The 25,461-nt window shown below is 37.3% G+C and overlaps 1 protein-coding gene across 1 annotated transcript in view; it reads right to left on the bottom strand.

Moving 5' to 3' along the window:
• The window catches only part of CCDC73 (coiled-coil domain containing 73), a 191,840-nt gene that overhangs the window by 1,217 nt on the left and 165,162 nt on the right, over nt 1-25,461 (bottom strand). Inside the window, exons 15-17 of the mRNA XM_011936357.1 lie at nt 12,418-12,604; nt 9,901-11,421; nt 7,564-7,697 (exon numbers count right to left, since the gene is read on the bottom strand). Of these exons, the coding sequence (XP_011791747.1) occupies nt 7,564-7,697; nt 9,901-11,421; nt 12,418-12,604 (1,842 nt within the window). The remainder of the gene's footprint in view (nt 1-7,563; nt 7,698-9,900; nt 11,422-12,417; nt 12,605-25,461) is intronic.

Below are 25,461 nucleotides of genomic sequence, written 5' to 3' on the forward strand. Positions count from 1 at the left end.
GAAGGAGCAGTGAGATATTTGGAAGTTGGCATGTTTTCAAGACACTGTATTGGGTAATTTTAAAAATAGTGTGTTAAATAGCTTTTTCATTTTAAGGTTCTTTTCTGATGTTAAAATACTTACTGGAAATTTAGAAAATAGAGTAAAGTAGAAAGAAACTAAAAATCATTAGTAATCCCTTATCCAGAGAGGCTTGTTGACATTTTGGTGGTATTTGCTGCTAGCCTTTTTTTCTATTTTTAGCCTGTTTGATCATTCTATAGAATTTTATGTATTTTCCTCTGTGAGCAGTTTCTTAGGTCATTATAAACAATTGTCTGTGGCTGCAAAATACTCCCTTTTATGGATGTTTGATGATTTATCACCTACTGTGGAATATTTGTTTCCAGTTTATCCCTACCAAAAATTAATTTTAGTTCTTTTTTTTTTTTTTTTTTTTTTTTGAGACAGTCTCGCTCTGTCACCCAGGCTGGAGTGCAGTGGCACAATCTGCTTACTGCAACCTCCGCCTCACGGGCTCAAGTGAGTCTCCTGCCTCAGCCTCCTGAGTAGCTGGGATTATAGGCGCGTGCCACCACACCCGGCTAATTTTTGTATTTTTAGTAGAGATAGGATTTCACCATGTTGGCCAGGCTGGTCTCAAACTCCTGACCTCGTGATCCACCCACCTGGGCCTCCAAAAGTGCTGGGATTACAGGCGTGAGCCACTGTGCCCGGCAATTTGAATTAATTTCATGCAAAACAATCTTTTGATATTTTTGAGAAATTCCCAGATAAAATCTTCTCTTCAAAAGGAATACTGGGCCAGGCATCGTGACTCATACCTGTAATCCCAGCACTTTGGGAGGCTGAGGCGAGTGGATTGCATGAGCTCATGAGTTGAAAACTATCCTGAGCAACATGGCAAAACCCCATCTCTACCAAAAACTAGCTGGGGATGGTGGCATGCGATTGTAGTCCCAGCACCTCGGAAGGCTGAGGTGCAAGGATCACTTGAGTCCAGGAGGTGGAGGTTGCAATGAGCCAAGATCATGCCATTGCACTCCAGCCTGGACAACAGAATGAGACCCTTTCTCAAAAATGAACAATAGATAAAAGGAATACTGAATTGTTTTCAAAATAACAATTATAGTGGCCTTTTTTTTAGATAGGGTCTCACCCTGTCACCTAGGCTGGAGCTCAGTGGCACAATCACAGTTCACTGCAGCCTTACCTCCCCGGGTTCAGGTGATCCTCCCACCTTCACCTCCTGAGTACCTGAGACTACAGGCATGTGCCACAACACCTAGCTAATTTTTGTATTTTTTGCCATGTTGCCCAGGCTGGTCTCTCTAATTCTTGGGCTCAAGTGATCCGACCACCCCGGTCTCCCAAAGTTCTAGGATTACAGGAGTGAACCATACTGTGTTGTGTTTCAGTTGTAAGGGGTATACATGTGTATTTTAGAAATCTGGAACAGGATAAGAATTGCATTAAAATCACCCAAGATCCCAACCACTATTAAAGAATTTGTGTAAATCTTCTGGTCTCTTTTCTCTATCCACTTTTTAAATATTGGGGTTACATATTTTTTGGTTTATATGCTGTATTAAACATTTTTAGCATTTCCTCCTGTTCTTAAGTTTGTTAAGAGGATAGCTCCATCATATTCTGTGTTCTGCAATTCATTTCTGGACATTTAAATTCTAAGAAAATGGTCACTGTTAACTAGGCTGCAGTGAATATCATTTGTTCATAAATTTTTGTGAAGATATTTGAGTACTGCCTTACGTGAAAATCTTTTTCAATTTGACTGGTAAAAGTGGCATGTTAGTAACATTGTCATTTTCAGTGTTAGATTATGTAGTAATAAGTTTATTTTATTTTTTTGAGATGGAGTCTTGCTCTGTCACCTGGGCTGGAGTGCAGTGGCGCCATGTCAGCTTACTGCAACCTCCACTTCCCAGGTTCAAGCGATTCTCCTGCCTCAGCCTCCCGATTAGCTGGGATTACAGGTACCCACCACCATGCCCAGCTAATTTTTTGTAGTTTTAGTAGAGACAGGGTTTCACTATGTTGTCCAGGCTGGTCTTGAACGCCTGATCTCATGATCTACCTGCCTCGGCCTCCCAAAGTGTTGGGATTACAGGCGTGAGCCACTGTACCCGGCTTAGTAATAAGTTTATTTTTAAAATGAACTTCAATGTTTAGAATGGTAAGTTCACGGCTCCCTAAGGAGTATTCTTTTTAGATTGCTCTTTTTGGTTCCCTCCCTGAAAATTCTGTAGTCAACCACTAGTCTCCTCAGAGTTTTACCTCTGATTTTTGGGGTGATTCTTTGTTCATATTTGTCTAATTGGCTTTGTTCTTCCAAAAGTGTCTGCACAGGACTGCTAAGAGAACCTAGGCAAGTCATTTAATTTTTCTGGGCTTCAGTTTATTCATTAGCTTCTTTTAGTTCCCAGATGCTATTACCAGAAAGAATAATTGGATAAAAATGTACATAAATATTTCTGATAGTGTCTGCTATGTAAGTGTGTTCACCATATTTCATTTAGCCCATGGGGCCAGAAAGGATTCTAATTCATGCAGTATGAAAAACAGACAGGGAAAACTAGATAAAATCTAAATCTAGGTTGCTACTAATTCTGAAGTAAAATGACTGATGATCTGTATGATTTAATGTTTCTCTTTTGCCATCAAAATGCTAGGTTCATTTTGGTGTATTTGGCATCCAAGTACAAATTAACAGTTTCCCAAAATCCTGATTCTTTTGACTTTTTTATCTTGATGATGGAAAGGAAGAACACATTTACACATAGTTGCTTTAGTGTCCTTCCCCTTAACTACCCACTTGCTGAGATGGGTAGGAGCAGGGATTGACTTTAGAGAAACAAGATATAGTGTAGATTAGCTAATGTTTGCACTTAACAAAACTTGTCCTGTTTAACTTACCTGAGGGCTCTGCAGCCTACTGCAGTAATTTTAATTCTAGCTGTTGTCAGATATATTGCCTTGTATCTTTGTTCTTTCCCCTTTATCCTTTTTAGAAATGTACCACCTGTTTCTCTTTCAGCCTGACTTGCAAGATCTAATTTTTGGCCTAAAAATTTCCCCTAGCTTGGTACTAGTCCTTTTATTTCTGCCTGGGATTATATTTTAAAATTTAACTTAAATGAATCTAATTCATTGGATATAAAAAAAAAAAAAGTAAGTGGCTTGCTTTGCTTACTCTGGTCTTCCATCCTCATTCCTGGATATAATCAAGATTGCAGTAGGCTAACAACCTAATGCCAAAAACAATGAAAAACATACTATCTTTTCAAGTTACTTTGAACCCATAGAGAGAAAGTAGATTGGTACTTAATACCTTCCCTGAATTTAACAGAATTGATGTGGACTGTACATAAAATATGTTGAAAAGTAAAAAACTATTTTTTGGCTATAAGTCTTCATAAAATTCATTTATAACAGAGGTTGGTAAACTTTTTCCAAACAGGGCCAGAGTGAATATTTTCAGCTTTGAGGGCCAAATGGCCTCTTAAAACTGCTCAATTCTCAGTGCTCTGTCAAAATAGTCTTTACAGTATGCAAAGGAATGGGTGTGGCTGTGGTCTATTAAATTTGTAAAGAGATCTACTTTTGGATTTGCCCCACATTACATGATAATTTGCAGTCAAGCTTTAAGCTGGGACAATGAAGCTTACCATAGTACTTGCACATAGTAATAAGCACTTAGAAAATGTCTATTCAAATAGCCAGTGAATTGAGTTTGTTTTATATGCACCAATGTTTGAGAAGAAACATTTTTTCTATGTGAAAGTTAAAGTATAATACAGCATTTGACTAAGAGCCGTGATACCTAGCCTAGGTCCACCACATGTTGTGACTTAATGACCCTGGAAAGTTATTTCACATTAATGTCACTGTTTAATCTGTAAAAAATTTACCTTGCTGATGAAAAAGTTAAAAATTTTATAAAAATAATTTTTTTTTTTTTTTTGAGACAGAGTCTTGCTCTGTCACCCAGGCTGGAGTGCAGTGGCACAATCTTGGCTCACTGCAATTGCAACTTCAGCCTCCCAAGTAGCTGGGACTACATGTACATCCCACTATGCCCAGACAGTTTTTGTATTTTTAGTAGAGACCTGGTTTCACCATATTGGCTAGGCTGGTCTCAAACTCCTGACCTTGTGATCTGCCTGCCTTGGCCAAAGTGCTGGGATTACAGGTGTGAGCCACTGTGCCCAACCAAAAATAAATTTGCCTGCCTCGGGCTCCCAAAGTGCTGGGATTACAGGTGTGAGTCACCACGCCTAGCCAAAAATAAATCCTTAAAAGCAACATTAGTTGCAGATAGAGCATTATGAATTAGACAAAAAGAACTCCCCTATTAGATTAATTATAAAAATGGGCTTTCAAGTAAGATGTGAAATTTCCGCTGTTTGAAAGTAGAACAGCTATCTTATAAGGGTTAAGGATTCACCCTAATTAGAAACGGATGTTTAGTTTTGATGCCCTCAAGTTTCATGTTTGTTTTGATTCTATGACTTACCCAATTGGGCAAGGTTACAACTTAGATTTTCCAATGCCAGAGTTACTGCCCTTTAGTCAACACATTTTAATGATACACACTTATACATACCAAGTGGAAACTATACTGTTGCTTATGAGTTCAGTTAGGAAAATGTGACAAGGGTGTATTAGTTCGTTCTCATGCTGCTAATAAAGACATACCGGAGACTGGAAAAAAAAATAGGTTTACCAGACTTACAGTTCCACATGACTGGGGAGGCCTCATAATCATGGCGGAAGGCGAAAGGCAATTCTTACATGGCGGCAGCAAAAGAGAGCTTGTGCAGGGAAACTCCCACTTTTAAAGCCATCAGATCTCATGAGACTTATTCACTGTCACGAGAACAGCACAGGAAAGACCGGCCCCCATGATTCAGTTATCTCCCACCAGGTTCCTCCCACAACATGTAGGAATTGTGAGACCAATTGTAATTCAAGATGAGATTTGGGTGGGGACATAGCCAAACCATATCATTCTGCCCATGTCCCCTCCCAAATCTCATGTCTTTACATTTCAAAACCAATAATGCCTTCCCAACACTCTCCCAAAGTCTTATTTCAGCATTAACTCAAAAGTTCAAAGTCTCATCTCAGACAAAGCAAGCCCCTTCCATCTATAAGCCAGTAAAATCAAAAGCAAGTCAGTTACTTCCTAGATACAAAGGGGGGGTACAGGCATTGGGTAAATACAGCCATTCCAAATAGGGTGGCCAAAACAAGGATCTACAGGCCCTATGAAAGTCCAAAATCCAGCATGGCAGCCAGGTCATGCTAATGCAAGAGGTAGGTTCTCATGGTCTTGGGCATCTCCACGCCCGTGTGGTTTTGCAGGGTACAGCCTCCCTTCCGGCTGCTTTCATGGGCTGACATTGAGTGTCTGTGGCTTTTCCAGGTGCACAATGCAAGCTGTTGGTGGATCTACCATTCCGGGGTCTGGAGGATGGTGGCCCTCTTCTCACAGCTCCACTAGCCAGCGCTCCAGCAGGGACTCTTTATGGGGGCTCTGACTCCACATTTCTCTTCCACATTGCCCTAGCAGAGGGTCTCCATGAGAGCCCTGCCCCTGCAGCAAACTTCTGCCTGGACATCCAGGCATTTTCATACATCCTTTGAAATCTAGGAAGAGATTCCTAAACCTCAATTCTTGACTTGTGCACTCACAGGTTCAACACCACATGGAAGCTGCCAAGGCTTGGGGCTTGTACCCTCTGAAGCAATGGCCTGAGCTATGCCTTGGCTCCTTTTAGTCATGGGTGGAGTGGCTGGGATGCAGGGCACCAAGTCCCTAGGCTGCACACAGCACAGGGACCCTGAGTGCAGCCCACAAAACCAGTTTTTCCTCATAGGCCTCTGGGCTTGTGATGGGAGGGGCTGCCGTGAAGACCTCTGACTTGCCCTGGAGACATTTTGCCCATTGTCTTGGAGATTAACATTCAGCTCCTTGTTACTTAGGCAAATTTCACAGCCAGCTTGAATTTCTCCTCAGAAAATGGGATTTTCTTTTCTATCATATTGTTCAGGCTGCAAATTTTCCAAACTTGTATGCTGTTCCCCTTATAAAATTGAATGCCTTTAACAGCGCCCAAGTCACCTCTTGAATTCTTTGCTGCTTAGAAATTTCTTCTGCCAGATACGCTGAATCGTCTCTCTCAAGTTCAAAGTTCCACAAATCTCTAGGACGGGGGCAAAATGCTAGCAATTTCTTTACCGAAACATGATCAGTAACCTTTGCTCCAGTTTCCAACAAATTCCTCATTTCTATCTGGGATCACCTCAGACTGGATTTCATTGTCCATATCAACATTTTGGTCAAAGCCATTCAACAAGTCTCTAGGAGTTCCAAACTTTCCCACATTTTCCTGTCTTCTTCTGAGCCCTCCAAACTGTTCCAACCTCAGCCTGTTGCCCAGTTTCAGAGTTGCTTCCACATTTTCGGGTATCTTTTCAGCAACACTCCACTCCTGGTACCAATTTACTGTATTAGTTTGTTTTCACCCTGCTGATAAAGACATACCCGAGACTGGGAAGAAAAATAGGTTTAATGGATTTACAGTTAAATCTGGGGAGGCCTCATAATCATGGCGGAAGGCAAAAGACAATTCTTACATGGCGGCAGCAAGAGAGAAGAGAGCTTGCGCAGGGAAACTCCCATTTTTAAAACCATCAGCTCTTATGGGATTTATTCACTATCATGAGAACAGCACAGGAAAGACCTGCCCCCATGATTCAGTTACCTCTCACTGTGTCACTCCCATGACACATGGGAATTGTGGGATTGACAATTCAAGGTGAGATTAGGGTGGGGACAAAGCCAAACCATATCAAGGATAGTTCCTGATTTTTGTCTCAACTCTCCCAGAGGAGTTATACTATCTCACTTGAGGTTTCTCCTATTTATAAAGGAAAATAAAATACATTGTTAATAGCTGTTATTTGTTAAGGATGTGTTACTACTATAATGTTTGTTTTGTATGTGCTAAAGAGAAAGTTGTTTAATAGTTTGAACACTACAACCTTTTTCTTGCTAAAGTTCTACACACTATGATATAAAACTTACACATTTAACCAGATAACCTTCCTGCTATATAGTTAGTTGATTTCCTTATGACAAATAGACTCTTGGAAGCCATATAATTTCTACAAATACTTTAATACATATATCCATACAGTATCACGTGGGTACTTGATCCTTTCACACGTGTTCTAAAATTTTAAATGCTCAAATACCACTATTTCCAAATTTAGATGAGTAAAAAATAGAAGTACATATCTGATGCCTCACACTCTCCTTCCCAAAACAGGCTGGATTGTATCTATTTGATTTATACACTGTGACTTTTTCCTGCTGTTTTCTATCAACCTTAATTGTGAAAAATGGTGCCATGTTGCCCTCTTGATATTATTTTGGAGATCAGTTAGGTCTTAAAGCATCCAGATGCATACAGTTCTACACATATCTGTAGAATTAGCTCACTAAGGTCTGCTCGGCAATATTTTTAATTGACTTACATGTTCTGTGGGAAAAGAAGAATCATAAAAAGTCTTTGCAATTGCATTCTTCTGTTCACTGGGTTCTCCCATGGGATCTGGATGGATACTCCAGTTATTCAAAGTGTCAGCAACTCTGTTAATGCTGGTAGTATCTGATTGACAAAGAGGAAATGACAGCAACTGAGTTTTTCTCTAGGTACTCATTTTAGTGACTGAACTTGTTACTGATCTTATGCTTTTGTATTTAAAAAGCAACAAATTTCTATTTTAATGTTGACTATTTTGCAGTTTTCCTAGACTTTGCTCTTATATTAGGCATTTCATTTCTGAAAACAAACAAGATTTTATTATTGCTACTTTCTAAAAGCTGATTACTAGAATTCCACATCAAAAGCAGTGAAAGAAATGGTATAAATACCTTCTAAAACAAAATAACTCCTAAAATGTTATCATTATTCCCCTGGTTACTGTATTTCCCACACATGTAAGCATTTATATAGTGAACATTTTACCAACTGAGATTAATGGAAAAAGTCAGAACCAACTACATGCCAGATTTATAAACTATTTAAAGAAATTGGCCACAGTGAGAAGTCCAACAAAGGGTTGTGGTTGTTTAGAAGGGGTCACACTGGGCTTTAATAAATTGATAGAAATTAGTTAGAGAAATATGTAAATTATAAAGGTTAAAAGATACTGATGGCATATTTAAGAGTATTTTACAAGTTGAATTTCTACAGAATTTTAGGTATCGCCCTTTATATCTTATATATCACTGAAATTTAATTTACAAGAAAGGACTTCAGAAAAAAATGGCAGATTTTTAGACCAGCACCTAAAGCAGTACCTAACCAAAAGTTAACGGAATTTTAAGTAATATATTTTGTGGCACTGAAAAATTGCAGTTTGGGAAATGAGGTTATAGTGTTTTGGTTATTTGATTTTTGCCTACATTATTTCCCATTGGTATTAGTAAACAAGATATATTTTTGTTTTTAATCACCAAATATTCTCTTTACATTTTTCTCAATTTCCTTTTTAAAAGAAGCCTGTTAAATCTGAAGGCCATACAAAAGCTTTCCTTGGAATCTGCATCTTTTTAAGGTGTCTAAGTGCACAATGTTAAACCCACAAAGTTCCCTTAAAATCTAAGAATGCCTTTAACAACCTCAGCAACTTTTGACTATGAGATTGCTATTAAAAGAAAACATGCTGTCCTGAAAATAAAAACAATAAAAAACTATTTTCCTCATGATCATACTTCTTAAACTACTGCTTTTTATTTTCAATTTACATTTATACAGCACCAATTCATGATAATGTAGTATGTGTTTGTTTTTAAATTCTTTTGTGAAAAATTTCCAGGCCGGGTGTGGTGGCTCCCAGCAATTTGGGAGGCTGAGGCAGGAGGATCACTTGAGCCTGGAAGTTCAACACCAGCCTCGGCAACAAAGTGAGACCTGTCTCTACAAAAAATTTTAAAAATTAGCTGGGTGCAGTGACGTGTCTGTACTCCCAGCTGCTCAGGAGGCTGAGGCGGGAGGATTCCTTCAGCCTGGGAGGTTAAAGTTGCAGTGAGCTATGATCACACCACTGAACTCCAGGCTGGGTGACAGAGCAAGACTCCATCTCAAAAATCAATCAATAAATAAAAAACAAAACAAAACAAAAACGTAGACAGCCATGTATTTCAATGTATTCCATCAATATTAAGTCATGTATTTCATCCATTTACCTCTCCCCCTATTTTTTTCTGGAGTATTTTAAAATAAAACTTGGACATTATGTCATTTCATATGGCAGTTTTTAAGAACAGAACAATCCCTCTATTCTCTTTAACATCTGAATGCATTAATATATGTTAAGGAATTCAATTTAAAGTGTTTTCAACTGACAAATACTGGTCATAGGAAATATATTAATGTTATGCCTCATTATTACTTATAAAACAGAAGGAAGAGGTGGATTTCTGGTGTGGGTGAAGGGACAGATAAAAATAGAAACGGAAAGGTAGAGAAAATTGGGCAAAGAAAGACAACACAGGAGAGAAACTAAAATGTTCTGAGGGAAGGAATTTTTTCAGGATGAATGATGAGCATATAGAAAGAAGAGCAATAAATATGCATACTTGGCAGAAGCCTTAACTACTTCACTGCATTTGCTCTAAAAGTTAAAAAACAAAAGAATATTAGGTAGTTGTTTCTAATTTAAAATAATGACCCACATCTGTTGTTTTTGCTATTCCTTAATTAAGACAAACTTTTAAAACAAAATTTACAAAATATGACTGTACACATTTATCAAGAATAAGTAGAAAAATATTTTAAGAATTAAAATATTACCTTTTTTTCTTACCTGGTCCAATATTCTTTCCAACATCATCCACACCAATATTTTTGCAAAGAGCCATTGGAATGATCTTTCTGTTTTCTGATGGATCTAGTGGTCTCTCCTTCAGCAGCAAAGAAATGCTAGGGGTTGAACTGCTCGCTGTTTGACTTTCAGTGTGATTTACTTTTGACCAAGGACCGGGGTCTGAAAAATTCATGTATACTGGAGTTTTCTCAGTTTTTTTATCTGAAGTTGAAAGATCAAAGGTTGACCTTCCGCTTCTGTTTACTAAATCTCCAGATGGCTGTATGTGAAATGAATGTGATTCCTCCAGCTGTCCTTTACTGAACATTTTTCCTGAAACGATGTCATTTAATGACTCTGTTTTCTCTGTATTATTTAACAATATATGCTGTCTTTCATTAATGCTCACAACAAGGAAGAGGTCATTTTTTGTGGCTTCAGTTACCTGATTCTCATCAATCTGATTCTTTTTATTGGAAAACTGTATTTCTGTGCAAGTTTTCATGTGAACAGCAGTTTTCACATCTTTGGCTTGTAAAGAATGACTATTCTCATTGTTAAGATGAAGATGGAAAATGTTCACATTATTGTTTTCTAAGTATCCCAAACAGTTATTAAATGGACTGTTTTGCATATCACTCATATTTTTCCACATAGTTTTTCTCCCAGGGCTTGAGTTGGGTTTCACCAACATAGGCATACTATTAACATTTTTATCTGAGTTCTTAAGAAGTACTTTTGAATTATCACTAAAAGCAGCAGATGAAACGTGGTGGTCGATTACTGTATCACAGGTAACAGTTAGTTCAGGTTTCTCTGAAGTATCATTACAGACTTGCAGAAAATCTGAAGTTTGTTTAGAAAGTAATATGCTGCACTCACTTTTTTTAGTTAACAGTTGTATTTGTTTTATTTTACATTGTTTATCATCTAACATAACATTACTTGAATTCTGTAAACTATATTTCTGACATGGAACAAGATTTTTTTTTATATCTAGAGATAAATCCAAATCTTTGGTTTGGTCACTATTTGTAATTTCCTTCTCTAGAGCATGTTCTTGAGTCCCTGGACGCGATCTGAATTGTTTGAATGGCTCATTTTCAGAAACATCTTTATTATTATTATTATTATATGTATTGTGTGCTGTCTCATTTAAAATACTGTTAAATGGTGTTTTGTTATTTTCAACCTCTGGTTGTACATCTGTATGGTGAACATCTAATCCTCCGGTTCTTTCTAGGTGTATTTTTTCTGTTTCTGTCGCTGTATCTAACACAACAAAAGGATTATTTGGTGATTTAAATTCTGTACATCCATTGTCTTTTTCCAAGCATATCTTGTCTTTTACTTCTGTAGTAACTGATTTTTTATTGTCCGTAACATTCGAGGTTTGTACTTGACTAATTACTTCTTTATCTAAGGAGAGGGTTTTGCTTAAGGAGATTTCACTTTGATTTTCATCCTGAGAAACAACAGTATCAATTTCATTCTTGAAGCTTTTTTCAAAAAGCTGTAAATCTGTCATGATGGGAACACAGTAAAATTTTATATTATACACTAAAGCCTGATTTCATAAAACATATTTATCACCTATTTTTATAAAAACAAATTTAACCTTAAATATTTTATGGGTCAATAATTATACAAACTTAATGACATCAACATTACCTAAATACTGGGTTCCCTTTGTTATAACAAGTATATCTTTAGCATGCTAAATATTTGGCTGTACCCATATTAAACTTTAATTTCATAATAGCAAAGTATTTTTGGTTTTGTAAAGGGAAAGTGAGTTGAGGTATTACAAAATGGTTTATTTTTCTCGTCTGTTTGCTTCATTTAGGATATACAGTACAATCCCACATAAATACATAGCTGATAAAAATGAATTTATCCTAACAGGTTGCGCTCTGATTTCCATTACTACCTAGGTCCAGCTGTATCTAGAAATTGCTAGCTGACTTCTTCAAGACTGACAATCATCACTTTTATTCATTACCCAGTGAATATTTTTAACTTCTTGAATAGTTTTTGGACAAGTATATAGAATTATCTACTTAAGACATAAATTTTATTCATCTATATTCTAACAAAGATTTCAACTTTTTAGTATAGTTAATCTAGAATATAAATTTCAGGTTTTTGAAAGATTTTTTTAAAGTCCAATCATTCTCTCTACAACATCTCCACCAAGTGGTTGTTCAGCCTAGGTTTGAACACCTCCAATCAGTATCATCTTTAAACAATACTTTTTCAAGATGGAAGGATTAATAAATTATTCCAATGGTTACAGAAAGGTTATCTGAATTCAGAAAAATGCCCTAGGTCTGGTCATCAGAAGGTTACTGGTGACTCCAAGAACATTCTCAGCAAAACAGTGAAGGCAGAAACCAGAATGCAAAAAGACTAGGAATAAGTCATGAAGAGGGGAGACAGAAATGTAATTTTCTCAAAAATACTTACTGTAAACATCAACATACAAATTAGAAAATACCAATATAATTTTAAGGTTACCTTCAATAATGATTTCCTCTATAAATGAGCCTTCTTTCTTTTCTTTTTCTCTGTATTCAGTATCTGAACAAAAATTCTCCATATTTTCTTCCCTTATTTCTTGCTCAGTATTATATTTCTGTATAATGGTGTTTTCTGATTTTTCAGTTGACATTTCACTGTTTTCATTATTTACTTCTGGAGCATTCTAGTGTAAAATGGAAGAGATTGTTTTAAAAACATTGTTTACAAGTATAAAACATTTGAGCAAATGTGATAAATGTGGAATCTGTGTTTCAGTTCAACCATTCAGCAATTTCTATTTGAAAGTCAAATGATTTTTTAGTAAGTTTAATATACCATACTCTATAACGACATCACTTTACATTCCTTTTATATAGTCTATCATATTTAAGCAAAATGGAGACATTTAAACATTTTCAAACATGCATACCACATTATTATATAATACCACATATTACATGTAATAGAAGAACCACCCTATTATTAAAAACAAGATAGACATGGCAGGTAGATTGTTTTGAGCAGGAGTCTGTTTTTTAAAGAGATAAGTTCTTGCTATGTTGCCCAGGCTAGAGTGCAGTGGCTATTCGCAGGTGCGATCATAGTGCACAACAAGCCTCAAAATTCTGGCCTCACACTATCCTCCTGCTTCAGCCTCCTAAGTAACTGGGATTACAGGTACTCACCACCATGCCAGGTTTAAAACAGTGAATCAGTCCAACATGCTTTTTCTTCCCCTATATATTGAGCACATGTTACATGTGAAGCACTGTACTAGGCTTTCGGATAAAATGATGAACAAAATACAGTCTTTGTCCTCAAAAAACTTACAGTCTGGTATGAAAATAAGAAAATAAGTAACAGGCAACTTTAATAGGATGTGGTAAGTGCTCTGATAAGGATAAATACAGGTTACCACGGGCACATACAGGAATAGTCCTGTCCCTGTTTTGGAGAGTCAAGGAAGGTTTCTTGGAGAAGGTGTTAGCTAAACATACCTGAAGTATGATATGGAGTCACAGATGGGGATAAGGAGGCACTCCAGAAAGAATAAATGGCATATAGCAATGCTTAAGGGCAAGAAACATTAAGAGTATATTTATGGAACTATGATTTCATTTGGCTAGAGCTTACATGCAGGAAGAAGAATGAAGAGAAATGATGCTTGAGGTAAGCTGGGCCTAGGTCATTAAGGGCCTAACACAGCATGTTAAGGAGTTTCAACTCTACCAGGAAGACACAGAGAAGTCACTGAAGGGTTTTAAACAAGGAGTGAATAACATGATCTGACTTTCCAGACCATTTTGGCTGTAGTACAAAAAAATGGACCAATGTTTTCGAAACATCATTAATGGAAACCAGTAATGAGAAATATTTTATAACTCAATAGGCACATCAAACAGTACTACTGTTATACACACTAATGTTTCCTATGCTATTTCATTTTAAAAAGAATTCTGGTCACAAACCACCAAACTAATTTCCATGAACCACTGATAGGTTGAACCTAGAAGTCTGAAAAACATTAAAGGGAGAGAACACATGGGGCAGAGTGGTGCATCAGGAGAGTGCTGCAGCAGTCCAGGTGACATCAGTAAAGACGAAGAGCTGTGAACCCATTGGTAATTTATGGAACTAAAGTTAATAGGACTTGGTCAATGATTGCATGTGAAGGCTGAGGGAGAAGGTGAGTCAAGATTGACTCCCGTAGTTCAGATTAGGTAAGTAGATGACTGGTGGATGTCATTCCTTGAGCGAGAAAACAGGAGTAGTAGTAGATTTGGAGGAAAATATCATGAGTTCAGTTTGAACCTGCTGAGTTTGAAGAGTTAGTAATACATTAAGGTGGTGATATCTAATGAACCTGTATTTATTTATTACTTTTGCCTTTTAAATAATTCCAACTTTTAGATATAAGAGTATACATGTGCAGGTTGGTTACATGGCTATATTGCATGATGCTGAGGTTCGGGGTATGACTGATCCCATCACTCAGGTAGTGGGCATAGTACTCAATAGTTTTTCAACCATTGTCTCCTTCCCTCCCTACCTCTTCTAGTAGTTCCCAGGATATATTGTTGCTATCTTTATGTTCATGAGTACCCAATGTTTAGTTCCAACTTGTAAGAAAATTGGTATTTGGTTTTCTGTTCCTCCGTTAATTTGCTTAAGATAATGGCCGCCAGCTTCATCCATGTTGCTGCAAAAGACATAATTGCATTCTTTTTTATGGCTGTGTAGTATTCCATGGTGTATATGTACCACATTTTCTTTATCCAATCCACTATTGATGGGCACCTGGGTTGATTCCATGTCTTTGCTATTGTGAACAGTGCTGCATTGAACATAAAAGTACATGTGTCTTTTTGGTAGACCGATTTATTTTCTTTTGGCTATATACCCAGTAATAGTTTTGCTGGGTCAAATGGTAGTTCTGTTTGAAGTTCTTTGAGCAATCTTTCCACAATGGCTGAACTAATTTACATTCCCACCAACAGTGTATAATCTTTGCCTTTTCTCTGCAGCCTCGTTGGCATCCATTGTTTTTGACCTTATTTTTATTTATTATTATTTTTTTGAGATGAAGTCTCACTTTGTCACCCAGGCTGGAGTGCAGTGGTGTGATCTCAGCTCACTGCAACCTCTGCCTCCTGGGTTCAAGCGATTCTCCTGCCTCAGCCTCCCGAGTAGTTGGGACTACAGGAACGTGCTGCTGCGCCCAGCTAATTTTTTACTTTTAGTAGAGATAGGGTTTCACCACGTTGGCCAGCTTGGTCTTGAACTCCTGACCTCAGGTGATCCACTTGTCTTGGCCTCTCATTGTGCTGGGATTCCAGGCATGAGCCATCACGCCCAGCCTCTTCTTTTTTTAATAGTCATTCCAACTGGTGTGAGATGTTATCTCTTTGTGGTGTTGATTTGCATTTCTCTGATGATTAGTGATGTTGAGCATTTTTTCATGTTTGCTGGCAGCTTGTATGTCTTTTTTTGAGAAGTGTCTGTTCATGTCTTCTGCCCACTTTTTAAACAGGTTATTTGTTTCTTGCTTGTTCAGTTGTTTAAGTTCCTTATAGATTCTTAGAGAAGAACCATCATGAAAAGAAGCTTAGACTTCTTTTCATGATGGTTGGGAGGGTGGGAGAAAGAAAAACACACATGCACCCAAGACAGAAACCATAGTTTTCTTATAATGTAATCTCAGAAGTGACATTGTATTACTTCTACTATATTCCATTCATTAAAACCAAGTCATTAATCCAGCTCACACTCAAGTGGAGGGGATTACAAAAGAGCAATGAGTAACAGGAGGTGGGAATCACTACAGGCCATTTTAGAGGCTGACTACAACAATATTTACACTCTGTGAGGCTGTTTTCTCATCTATAACAAAAACGCTGTAAAGACAAAAATCAATGTGCAAATAACACAAGCATTCCTATATGCCAACAATAGACAAGCTGAGAGCCAAATCATGAATTAACTCCCATTCACAATTGCTACAAAGATAATAAAATACCTAGAAATACAGCTAACAAGAGACGTGAAGGACCTCTTCAAGAACTACAAACCACTGCTCAAGGAAATAAGAGAGGACACAAATTGGAAAACATTCCATCCTCATGAATAGGAAGAATCAATATCGTGAAAATGGCCATACTGCCCAAAGTAACTTACAGATTCAATGCTATTCCCATCAAACTACCACTGACTTTTCACAGAATTAGAAAAACTACTTTAAAATTCATATGGAACCAAAAAAGAGCCCGTATAGCCAAGATAATCCTAAGCAAAAAGAACAAAGCTGGAGGCATCACGCTACCTGACTTCAAACTATACTGCAAAGCTACAGTAACCAAAACAGCTTGGTATTGGTACCAAAACAGACATAAAGACCAATGGAACAGAATAGAGACCCCAGAAATAAGACCACACATCTACAACCATCTGATCTTCAACAAACCTGACAAAAATGAGCAATGGGGCAAAGATTCCCTATTTAATAAATGATGCTGGGAAAACTGGCTAGCCATATGCAGAAAACTGAAACTGGACCCCTTCCTTACACCTTATATAAAAATTAATTCAAGATAGATTAAAGACTTAAGTGAAAAACCCAAAACCATAAAAACCCTAGAAGAAAACCTACCCAATACCATTCAGGACATAGGCATGGGCAAGAATTTTATGATGAAATCACCAAAAGCAATTGCAACAAAAGCCATGGGATCTAATTAAACTAAAGAGCTTCTGCACAGCACTAACATCAGATCGAACAGGCAACCTACAGAATGGGAGAAAATTTTTGCAATCTATCCATCTGACAGAGGACTAATATCCAGAATTTGCAGTGAACTTAAACAAATTTACAAGAAAAAAACAACTCCATCAAAAAGTGGGCAAAGGATATGAACAGACACTTCTCAAAATAAGACATTTACACGGCCAATAAACATATGAAAAAAAGTTCAACACCACTGATCATTAGAGAAATGCAAATCAAAACCACAATGAGAATACCATCTCACACCAATCAGAATGGTGATTATTAAGAAGTCAAGAAACAACAGATGCTGGCGAGGCTGTGGAGAAACAGAAATGCTTTTCCACTGTTGGTGGGAACGTAAATTAGTTAAACCATTGTGGAAGAGAGTGTGGTGATTCCTCAAGGATCTAGAACAAGAAATACCATTTGACTCAGCAATTCCATTACTGGGTATATACCCAAAGGAATATAAATTATTCTATTATAAAGATACATGCACACGTATGTTTACTGCAGCACTATTCACAATAGCAAAGACATGGAACCAACCCAAATATCCATCAATGATAGACTGGATAAAGAAACTGTGGTAGATATACACCACGTAATACAATGCAGCCATAAAAAGGAATGAGATCATTTCCTTTACAAGGACATAGATGAAACTGGAAGCCATCATCCTCAGCAAACTAACATAGGAACAGAAAACCAAACACTGCATGTTCTTACTCATAAGTGGGAGTTGAGCCATGAGAACACATGGACACAGGAAGGGGAATAACACACACTGGGGCCTGTCTGGGTAGGGGGCAGCAAGGGGAGGGAGAGCATCAGGACAAATAGCTAATGCATGCGGGGCTTAAAACCTAGGTGACGGGTTGATAGGTACAGCAGACCACCATGGCACATGTATAACTATGTAACAAGCCTGCACATTCTCCACATGTATCCTGGAACTTAAAGTAAAATAAAATTTAAAAAAAAAAAGAAAGAACCTCTAGGGCATAGCCCACTTGGGCGGGGTGGGAGGGATGCTATAAAGATTAAATTATGTATATAATACACATAGTGGATAGTTGCCCAATTAATGCTGTAACTATTATTATAATAGTATTCTTACCACCATAAAAACGTGGCCTAAGAGGTAAAGAAAAAAAAATCAGATGAAAGAAATAGAAGAAAAGGAAAAGAGAATTCAAGAAAGAAATAGTATCAAATGCTTTGAAGGGACTGAAAAATGTAATATCCAAAGGGACTGGATGCAATATCCATTTTATTTTATTTTATTTTTTAATTTCTTTTTATTTTTTGAGACGGAGTTTCGCTCTTTCACCCAGGCTGGAGTGCAGTGGTGTGATAGCTCATTGTAACCTCTGCCTTCCAGTTTCAAGCGATTCTCCTGCCTCAGCCTCCCGAGTAGCAGGGATTACAGGCGCACCACCACATCTGACTGATTTTTGTATTTTTAGTAGAGACAGGGTTTCACCATGTTGGCCAGGCTGTTCTTGAATTCCTGACCTCGTGATCCACCCGCCTCTGGCTCCCAAAGTGCTGGGATTACAGGCGTGAGCCACCGCGCCCGGCCATAATATCCATTTTATGGAGCAAAAGGGGCAAAGCCAGACTGCCCTATGTTTTGGTTTGTTTGTTTTTGTGACAGGGTCTCCCTCAGTCCTCCAGGCTGGAGTGCATTGGTGTGATCATGGCTCACGGTAGTCTCAGCTTCCCAGGTTCAAGTGCTCCTCCTACCTCAGTCTCCCAAGTAGCTGGGACCACCAGTGTGTATTGCCATGCCCAGCTAATTTTATTTAAAAAATTATAGATTCAATGCTATTCCCATCAAACTACCACTGACTTTTCACGGAATAGTGAGACAAAGGTCTCACTATGTTCCCCAGGCTGGTCTTGAACTCCTGCACTCAAGCAATTCACCTGTCCTGGCCCCCAAAAGTGCTGGGATTACTTACACGCATGAGCCACCATGCCCAGCCCAGACTGCCCTATGTTGAAGGATAACTGGGAAGTAAGAAAGCAAGAAGTATGAGTTTAAACCAATCTTTCAAGAAACTTTGCTCTACAAAGAAGACACTTAGGGTATTTAGAAATGGGTGTGAGATCAAAAGTATTTCTATTATTTGTTTACTTTTTAAAATGGGAGGGACTTAAGCATGTTTAATTGCAAATGGGAATATATAAACGAACACAAAAGGAATATAACTGATAAACACATAAAATATGTTTAATAAAACAAAAATGCAAATTAAAACTGATGAAGTATTAAGAAGGTTGGAGAAGACAGGTACTCATATACATGGTTGGTAGGACTATAAACTGGTACAACTTTTCTGGAAAGCAATCTGGCAATATGTGTCAAAAATTGTAAGTGAGAGGGCAGGGCGCAGTGGCTCATGCCTGTGATCCCAGCACTTTGGGAGGCCGAGGCGGGCAGATCACAAGGTGAGGAGATTGAGACCATCCTGGCTAATACGGTGAAACCCCATATCTATTAAAATAAAATAAAAAAAATTAGCAGGGTGTAGTGGCATGCGCCTGTAGTCCCAGCTACCCGGGAGGCTGAGGCAGGAGAATGGCGTGAACCCGGGAGGCGGAGCTTGCAGTGAGCTGAGATCCGGCCACAGCACTCCAGCCTGGGTGACAGAGCGAGACTCCGTCTCAAAAAAAAAAAAACAAAACAAAAAAAAAAAAAAAATTATAAGTGAGAAAGCTCTTTGACCCAGCAATACCATTTCTTGAAGTCTATCCTAGAAATAGTCACAAACATACACAAAGACATTTGTACAAGGATGCCCAATAGGGAAGTGGATAGATTAATTACAGCATGTCCTAGTCACACAATGGAAACTGTGATGTAGATCTATTTTTATGGACTTAGAAAGATATCCACTATTTAGTAAAACTTTTTAGCAGTTCCTCAAAAAGTTAAATATAGAATTACCATTCCTCAAGGATCTAGAACTAGAAATACCATTTGACCCAGCGATTCCACTACTAGATATATACCCAAAGGATTATAAATCATGTTACCATAAAGACACATGCACACGTATGTTTGTTGTGACACTATTCACAATAGCAAAGACTTGGAACCAACCCAAATGTCCATCAATGATAGACTGGATTAAGAAAATGTGGCACATATACACCATGCAATACTATGCAGTCACAAAAAAGGATGAGTTCTTGTCCTTTGTAGGATGGATGAAGGTGGAAACCATCATTCTGAGCAAACCATCACAAGGACAGAAAACCATACACCACATGTTCTCATTCATAGGTGAGAATTGAACAATGAGAACCCTTGGACACAGGGCGAGGAACATCACACACCGGGGCCTGTCGTGGGGGCAGGGGGGAAGGAGAGCATTAGGAGAAATACGTTATGTAAATGATGAGTTAATGGGTGCAGCAAACCAACATGGCGCATGTATACATATGTAACAAACCTGCACGTTGTGCACATGTACCCTAGAACTTAAAGCATAATAAAAATAAATAAATAAAAAGAATTATCACAGGACCCAGCAATTCTACTACTAGGTATATACCCCCAAAGAACTGAAAATATGGACTCCAATAGATGCTAATGTTCATAACAGCATTATTCACACTAGTCAAAGGGTGGAAACAATCCATGTATCCATCAACAGATGCATGGATAAACAAAACATGATATATCCATACAATGGAATATTATTCCACATAAAAAGGAATTAAGTTCTGATACATCCTACAAATAGATGAACCTTGAAAATATCGTGCTAATAAGCCAAACAAAAAGGACAAATACTGTATGATTCCACTTACATAAAATATAGAGAATAGGCAAATTCATAGAGTCTAAAACTAGACTAGAAGTTACTAATAGCTGAGGAGAGGGGGTAATGGGGATTTACATTTAATAGTTACCAAGTTCTTGTTTGAAGCGATGAAAAACTTTTGAAAGTAGATAGTAATGATAATTGTATAACACTGAAAATGTAATTAATGCCACTGAATTGTAATTTTAAGTATAACCACTTGAAAATGGTTAAAATGGCAAATTTGTAAATTAAAAAGGCTACAAAACATCACAGTAAGTATATTAATTTTTTAAGTGCACATACATGAGTATCTAGGTGTACTTGTCTCCAGATGAACACATGTACAGAAAAACATCTGGAAGTTTGTATACCAAAATCTTAGCAATCACTTCTAGGTGGTGAGACTGCATGATCTTCACTTTCTTCTTTTAAAGTTTCTATACTGTCTACATTTCCTAAAATGAAAATATATGACTTATGAAATGATTAACAAGCTACTTTTAATTTGAAAGTGAATGGATGCTGAAAGATTTATTTATGAATGCAAGTCCATATTTATTGCTATAAGCAATCAGAGGGTGTATGAATCACTTGCCATTTATCACTCTCAAGCTATGTTGTATTAATGAATATTAAAACGATAATATATATCTCCTGGCTGGACTACTGCCATGTTCTCCAAGCTGGTCTATGTGTCTTTAGTTTTGTCCCACTCTAGTCTATCACATCATCAATAAAATGATCTTTCTGAAAGGTAAATCTGATCATTTTACTCCCTTGCTTTGAAGCTCAAAGTTCAAAGAGTCAAGAATAAACTTCTATGAATGGACTATGTGCCCTCTTTAGTCTGTCTTCTGCCTATCGTTTTCAACCGTTTCTGCTACTTATTGCATTGCCAGCATCCTATATTTGCAACTATTCCAAACTACTTCTAGTTTCTATATTGAATAATGATATTACACATTTCTGTTTGCCTATGTTATTCCACATACTTGAAATGCTATCTCTGTCTGGAAATTTCTTATTTTTGTCAACTCAGCTAAAAATTCTCCTACTGTGTAAGGTCTGCCTTGAGCAGCCCCTCCTCATCTAAATAGAGTTAATCTCTCCTTCCTTTGTGCCACTATTCTTACTCTGAATATGCTGCTTTAAGCACTTTTCACACTACACTGCAATTACTTTTTAACCCGTTTCTTCTACTAATTGGAAATTCCTTGAAACGTCATGTGTTTTTTACTGTATTCCTATAATTTTCCACTGTATGTGACAGACAATAGTCAATAAATATTTATTGAATATGTACACAGATAAAATGAAGTAAATGAATGTTAGCAAGCACATATATTAAGAATATCTACTTTATTAAAGACATGTATATTATAAAAATAAAAATATCTGCTTTAAGGACTAATTACAGAGCTCTTTTAAAATAGTATACTTCCCTAGAACATATATTATATGATTTTTAAAATGTAGATTTCCAGCCATACCAGAGTACTTGACTTGCCTTCCCACTGTAAATAACTAGAAAACTAGATATAGTATATGAAACAACAGTTTTCAGACAACAAACTACAAACAGGGAAAACTGTGTTCTCTGAGAGAAAGAGGAAAAAGTAAGATGAACCCCATGATTACACAGGCTTACTACCTAGACACTTTCTACACCATAGCACAAGGAAGGGGCACTCTTGCAAAGCAAGATGATCTGAGTTGAGAAGACAGACATCAGAATTTAAAGAGGCTAAACTGGCTGTCATTGTGAGGCAATGTACTGAAGATGAAGGAGCTACCCAGAAAAAGAGCTCTAGACATCTGCTATTTAATCTGTTGCTGAATATTAAGTGGGACATATGAGGAGTAAAAGTCCATGAAGACATACAGGGGAGCCACAAGCTGAGCAATTTCCAGAGCTCCCACAGGTCTAGGTAAACTCTGAGTTCCAACAAGCCAGACAGGAGCGAACTTACTGAATACCTGGGACATTTTGTAGAGACCCCCAGCAGATCATACCTTTCTAGCAGGTATGAAGTAGCCGCAGAGTTAAGGGCTATTCTAGATGCTTCCATAAGTTTAAAAATAAGCCTCAAAATGATGAAGCTTATCAGCAAGTAACTTAACCTCCTGTGAAACTTTGACATTCTTGAAATAAAGATAGCAAAATCTAGCAATCAGCAATGTAAAATTCAAAATGTTCTAATACAATAAAAAATTTACTAGACAGGTAGAGAAGCAGGAAAATGTTACCTGCTTATGTCACTTTTTATAACGTAATAAAAACAAATACAGAAATGACAGAGCTAATAGAATTAGCAAAAGAACTTTAAAACAGCTATTACAAATGTTCAAGGATTTAAAGGACAATGATACGAACATAATGAAGAGAAAAATTTTAAATCCCAAAAGAAAAAAATGAACCAAATGGAAATTCTAGAGATGAAACTTACAGTAAATAAAATTAAAAACTCACTGAATAGGCTTAATAGCAGATTAGACATTTTAAAAAGAAGTATAAATGAACTTCAGGACATAACAACAGAAACAATCCCAACTGAAGCAGAGAGGGAAAAAAAGACTGAAAAAATATGCAACAGAGCCTCAGTAACCTGTGGGACAGTATTAAGCAGTCTAACATGTGTAACTGAAGTCCCAGAAAGCAGACGAAGGGGACAGAAAAACAATAATTGAAGAAATGATCAAAACTTTTCCAAATTTAATGAAAACTATATATAGCAAAGAAATTTAATAAATTCCAAGCAAGATATGCACCAAGAAAACCATACCAAGGTATATCATAATCAAACTACTCGAAAACAGACATGAAGGAAAAATCTTAAAAGCAACCAGAGATGGCCGGGCGCGGTGGCTCAAGCCTGTAATCCCAGCACTTTGGGAGGCCGAGACGGGCGGATCATGAGGTCAGGAGATCGAGACCATCCTGGCTAACACGGTGAAACCCCGTCTCTACTAAAAAATACAAAAAACTAGCCGGGCGATTTGGCGGGCGCCTGTAGTCCCAGCTACTCGGGAGGCTTAGGCAGGAGAATGGCGTAAACCCAAGAGGCGGAGCTTGCAGTGAGCTGAGATCCGGCCATGTGGCCGTCTCAAAAAAAAAAAAAAAAAGCAACCAGAGATATAAAGACACTTATAGAGATGGGTTAGAAATATCAGAATTGTCACAGACCTCTTGCCAGAAGCAATGCAAGCAAAAAAAACATTGGAATGGCATCTTAAAATTAATGAAAGAAAAATTATCCATCTAGAATTTTATATCCAGTGAAAAAATTCTTTAAAATTAAGGAGAAATAAACCACCTTTTCAGACAAAAGCTGAGAGAATTCCTTCCAGCAGATATGCACACACACACACACACAAACGTTAAAAGGTAGTTCTTCAGGTTGAGGAAATATACCAGGTGGACACATGGATCTAAACAAAGGAATAAAGAGTGACAGAAGTGGTAAAAGTGGTGGTGAATATAAAAGATACTTTATATCATTTTTAATTTTCTTTATCAGGTAATTCTTTGAAATAAATAATATATGGTGGGTTTTATAACATATAGAAGTAAAATATAGGATAACAACACAAAGGACAGGAAGGAGAAAATGATAATGTAGTATTTTAAGTTTCTTAACTTATCGTAAACCTTGGTATAATATTATTGGAAAGTATACATGATAAACTCTAGAACAAGGGTTGGCAAACTACAGTCAAAGGGCCAAACGCAGCCTGCTGCCTGTTTTTTTTTTTTGGGTGGGGGGTGGTGGGGAGGGAGATGGAGTCTCGCTCTGTTGCCTAGGCTGGAGTGCAGTGGTGGATCTTAGCTCACTGCAACCTCCACCTCCTGGGTTCAAGTGATTCTCCTGCCCCAGCCTCCCAAGTAGCTGAGATCACAGGCGCAAGTCACCACATCTGGCTAATTTTCGTATTTTGGTAGAGATGGGGTTTCACCATGTTGGACAGGCTAGTCTCGAACTCCTCACCTCAAGTGATCCACTTGGCTCAGCCTCCCAAAATGCTGAGATTATAGGCATGAACCACCACACCCAGTTGTTTCTGTAAATATAATTTTATTGGTACATAATCATGCCCACTTCTGAATGTACTTAATGCCACTGAACTATACGCATAAAAATGGTTAAAATAGCAAACAATGTGTACATTTTACTACAATAACAAAATACAATCAATAGTTCTCAAAAAAAGAGAACATTAAATATTTCCTCATGTTAAAATTCAACATAAGAAAAGGAAATATGACTACTCCCATAAAAAAGTAACAAGATGAAAAAAGATATATAATGCAAATGTTAATCGAAAGATGAAATAGCTATATTATTATCAGACAAAACACACCTTAAGACAAGCAATATTACTAGGACAAATATGGATATTTCATAATGATAAAAAGGTCAATCAGGAAATCAGAACAATAATAAATGTGTCATAACAATCACAAATCATATACCTAATAACAGGACTTATAAACACATGAAGCAAAAACTGACTGAACTGAAAAGAGAAAGATAAGTTCACAGTTATGATTGAAGATTTCAACATTCTTCTTCCACTAATTGATAGAACAATTACACACACACACACACACACACAAAATCTGTAAGGATAGAGACTTGGACAATACCAACCAACTTGACCTAATTGACATTTATAAAACATTCCACCAACCAACAGCAGAACACACATTCTCTTCAACAGCACATGAAATATTTACCAAGGTAGACAATACACTTGGCCAAAAAATAGGTCTCAGTTCATTTAAAAGGATTAAAGTCTTACCTAGAATGTTCCCTGACCAAAACCAAATTAAATTTGAAATCATTAATAGGAAGATATTTGGAATTTTCTCAAATGTTTGGAAATTAAACAACATATTTCCAATGGGTGATACTCATACCCATGGGTCAGAGGAGGCACAAGAAAAATCCTAAAATA

The sequence above is a fragment of the Colobus angolensis genome, unplaced genomic scaffold, assembly GCF_000951035.1.
Source record: "Colobus angolensis palliatus isolate OR3802 unplaced genomic scaffold, Cang.pa_1.0 Scaffold152, whole genome shotgun sequence".
Taxonomy (NCBI): Eukaryota; Metazoa; Chordata; class Mammalia; order Primates; family Cercopithecidae; genus Colobus; species Colobus angolensis.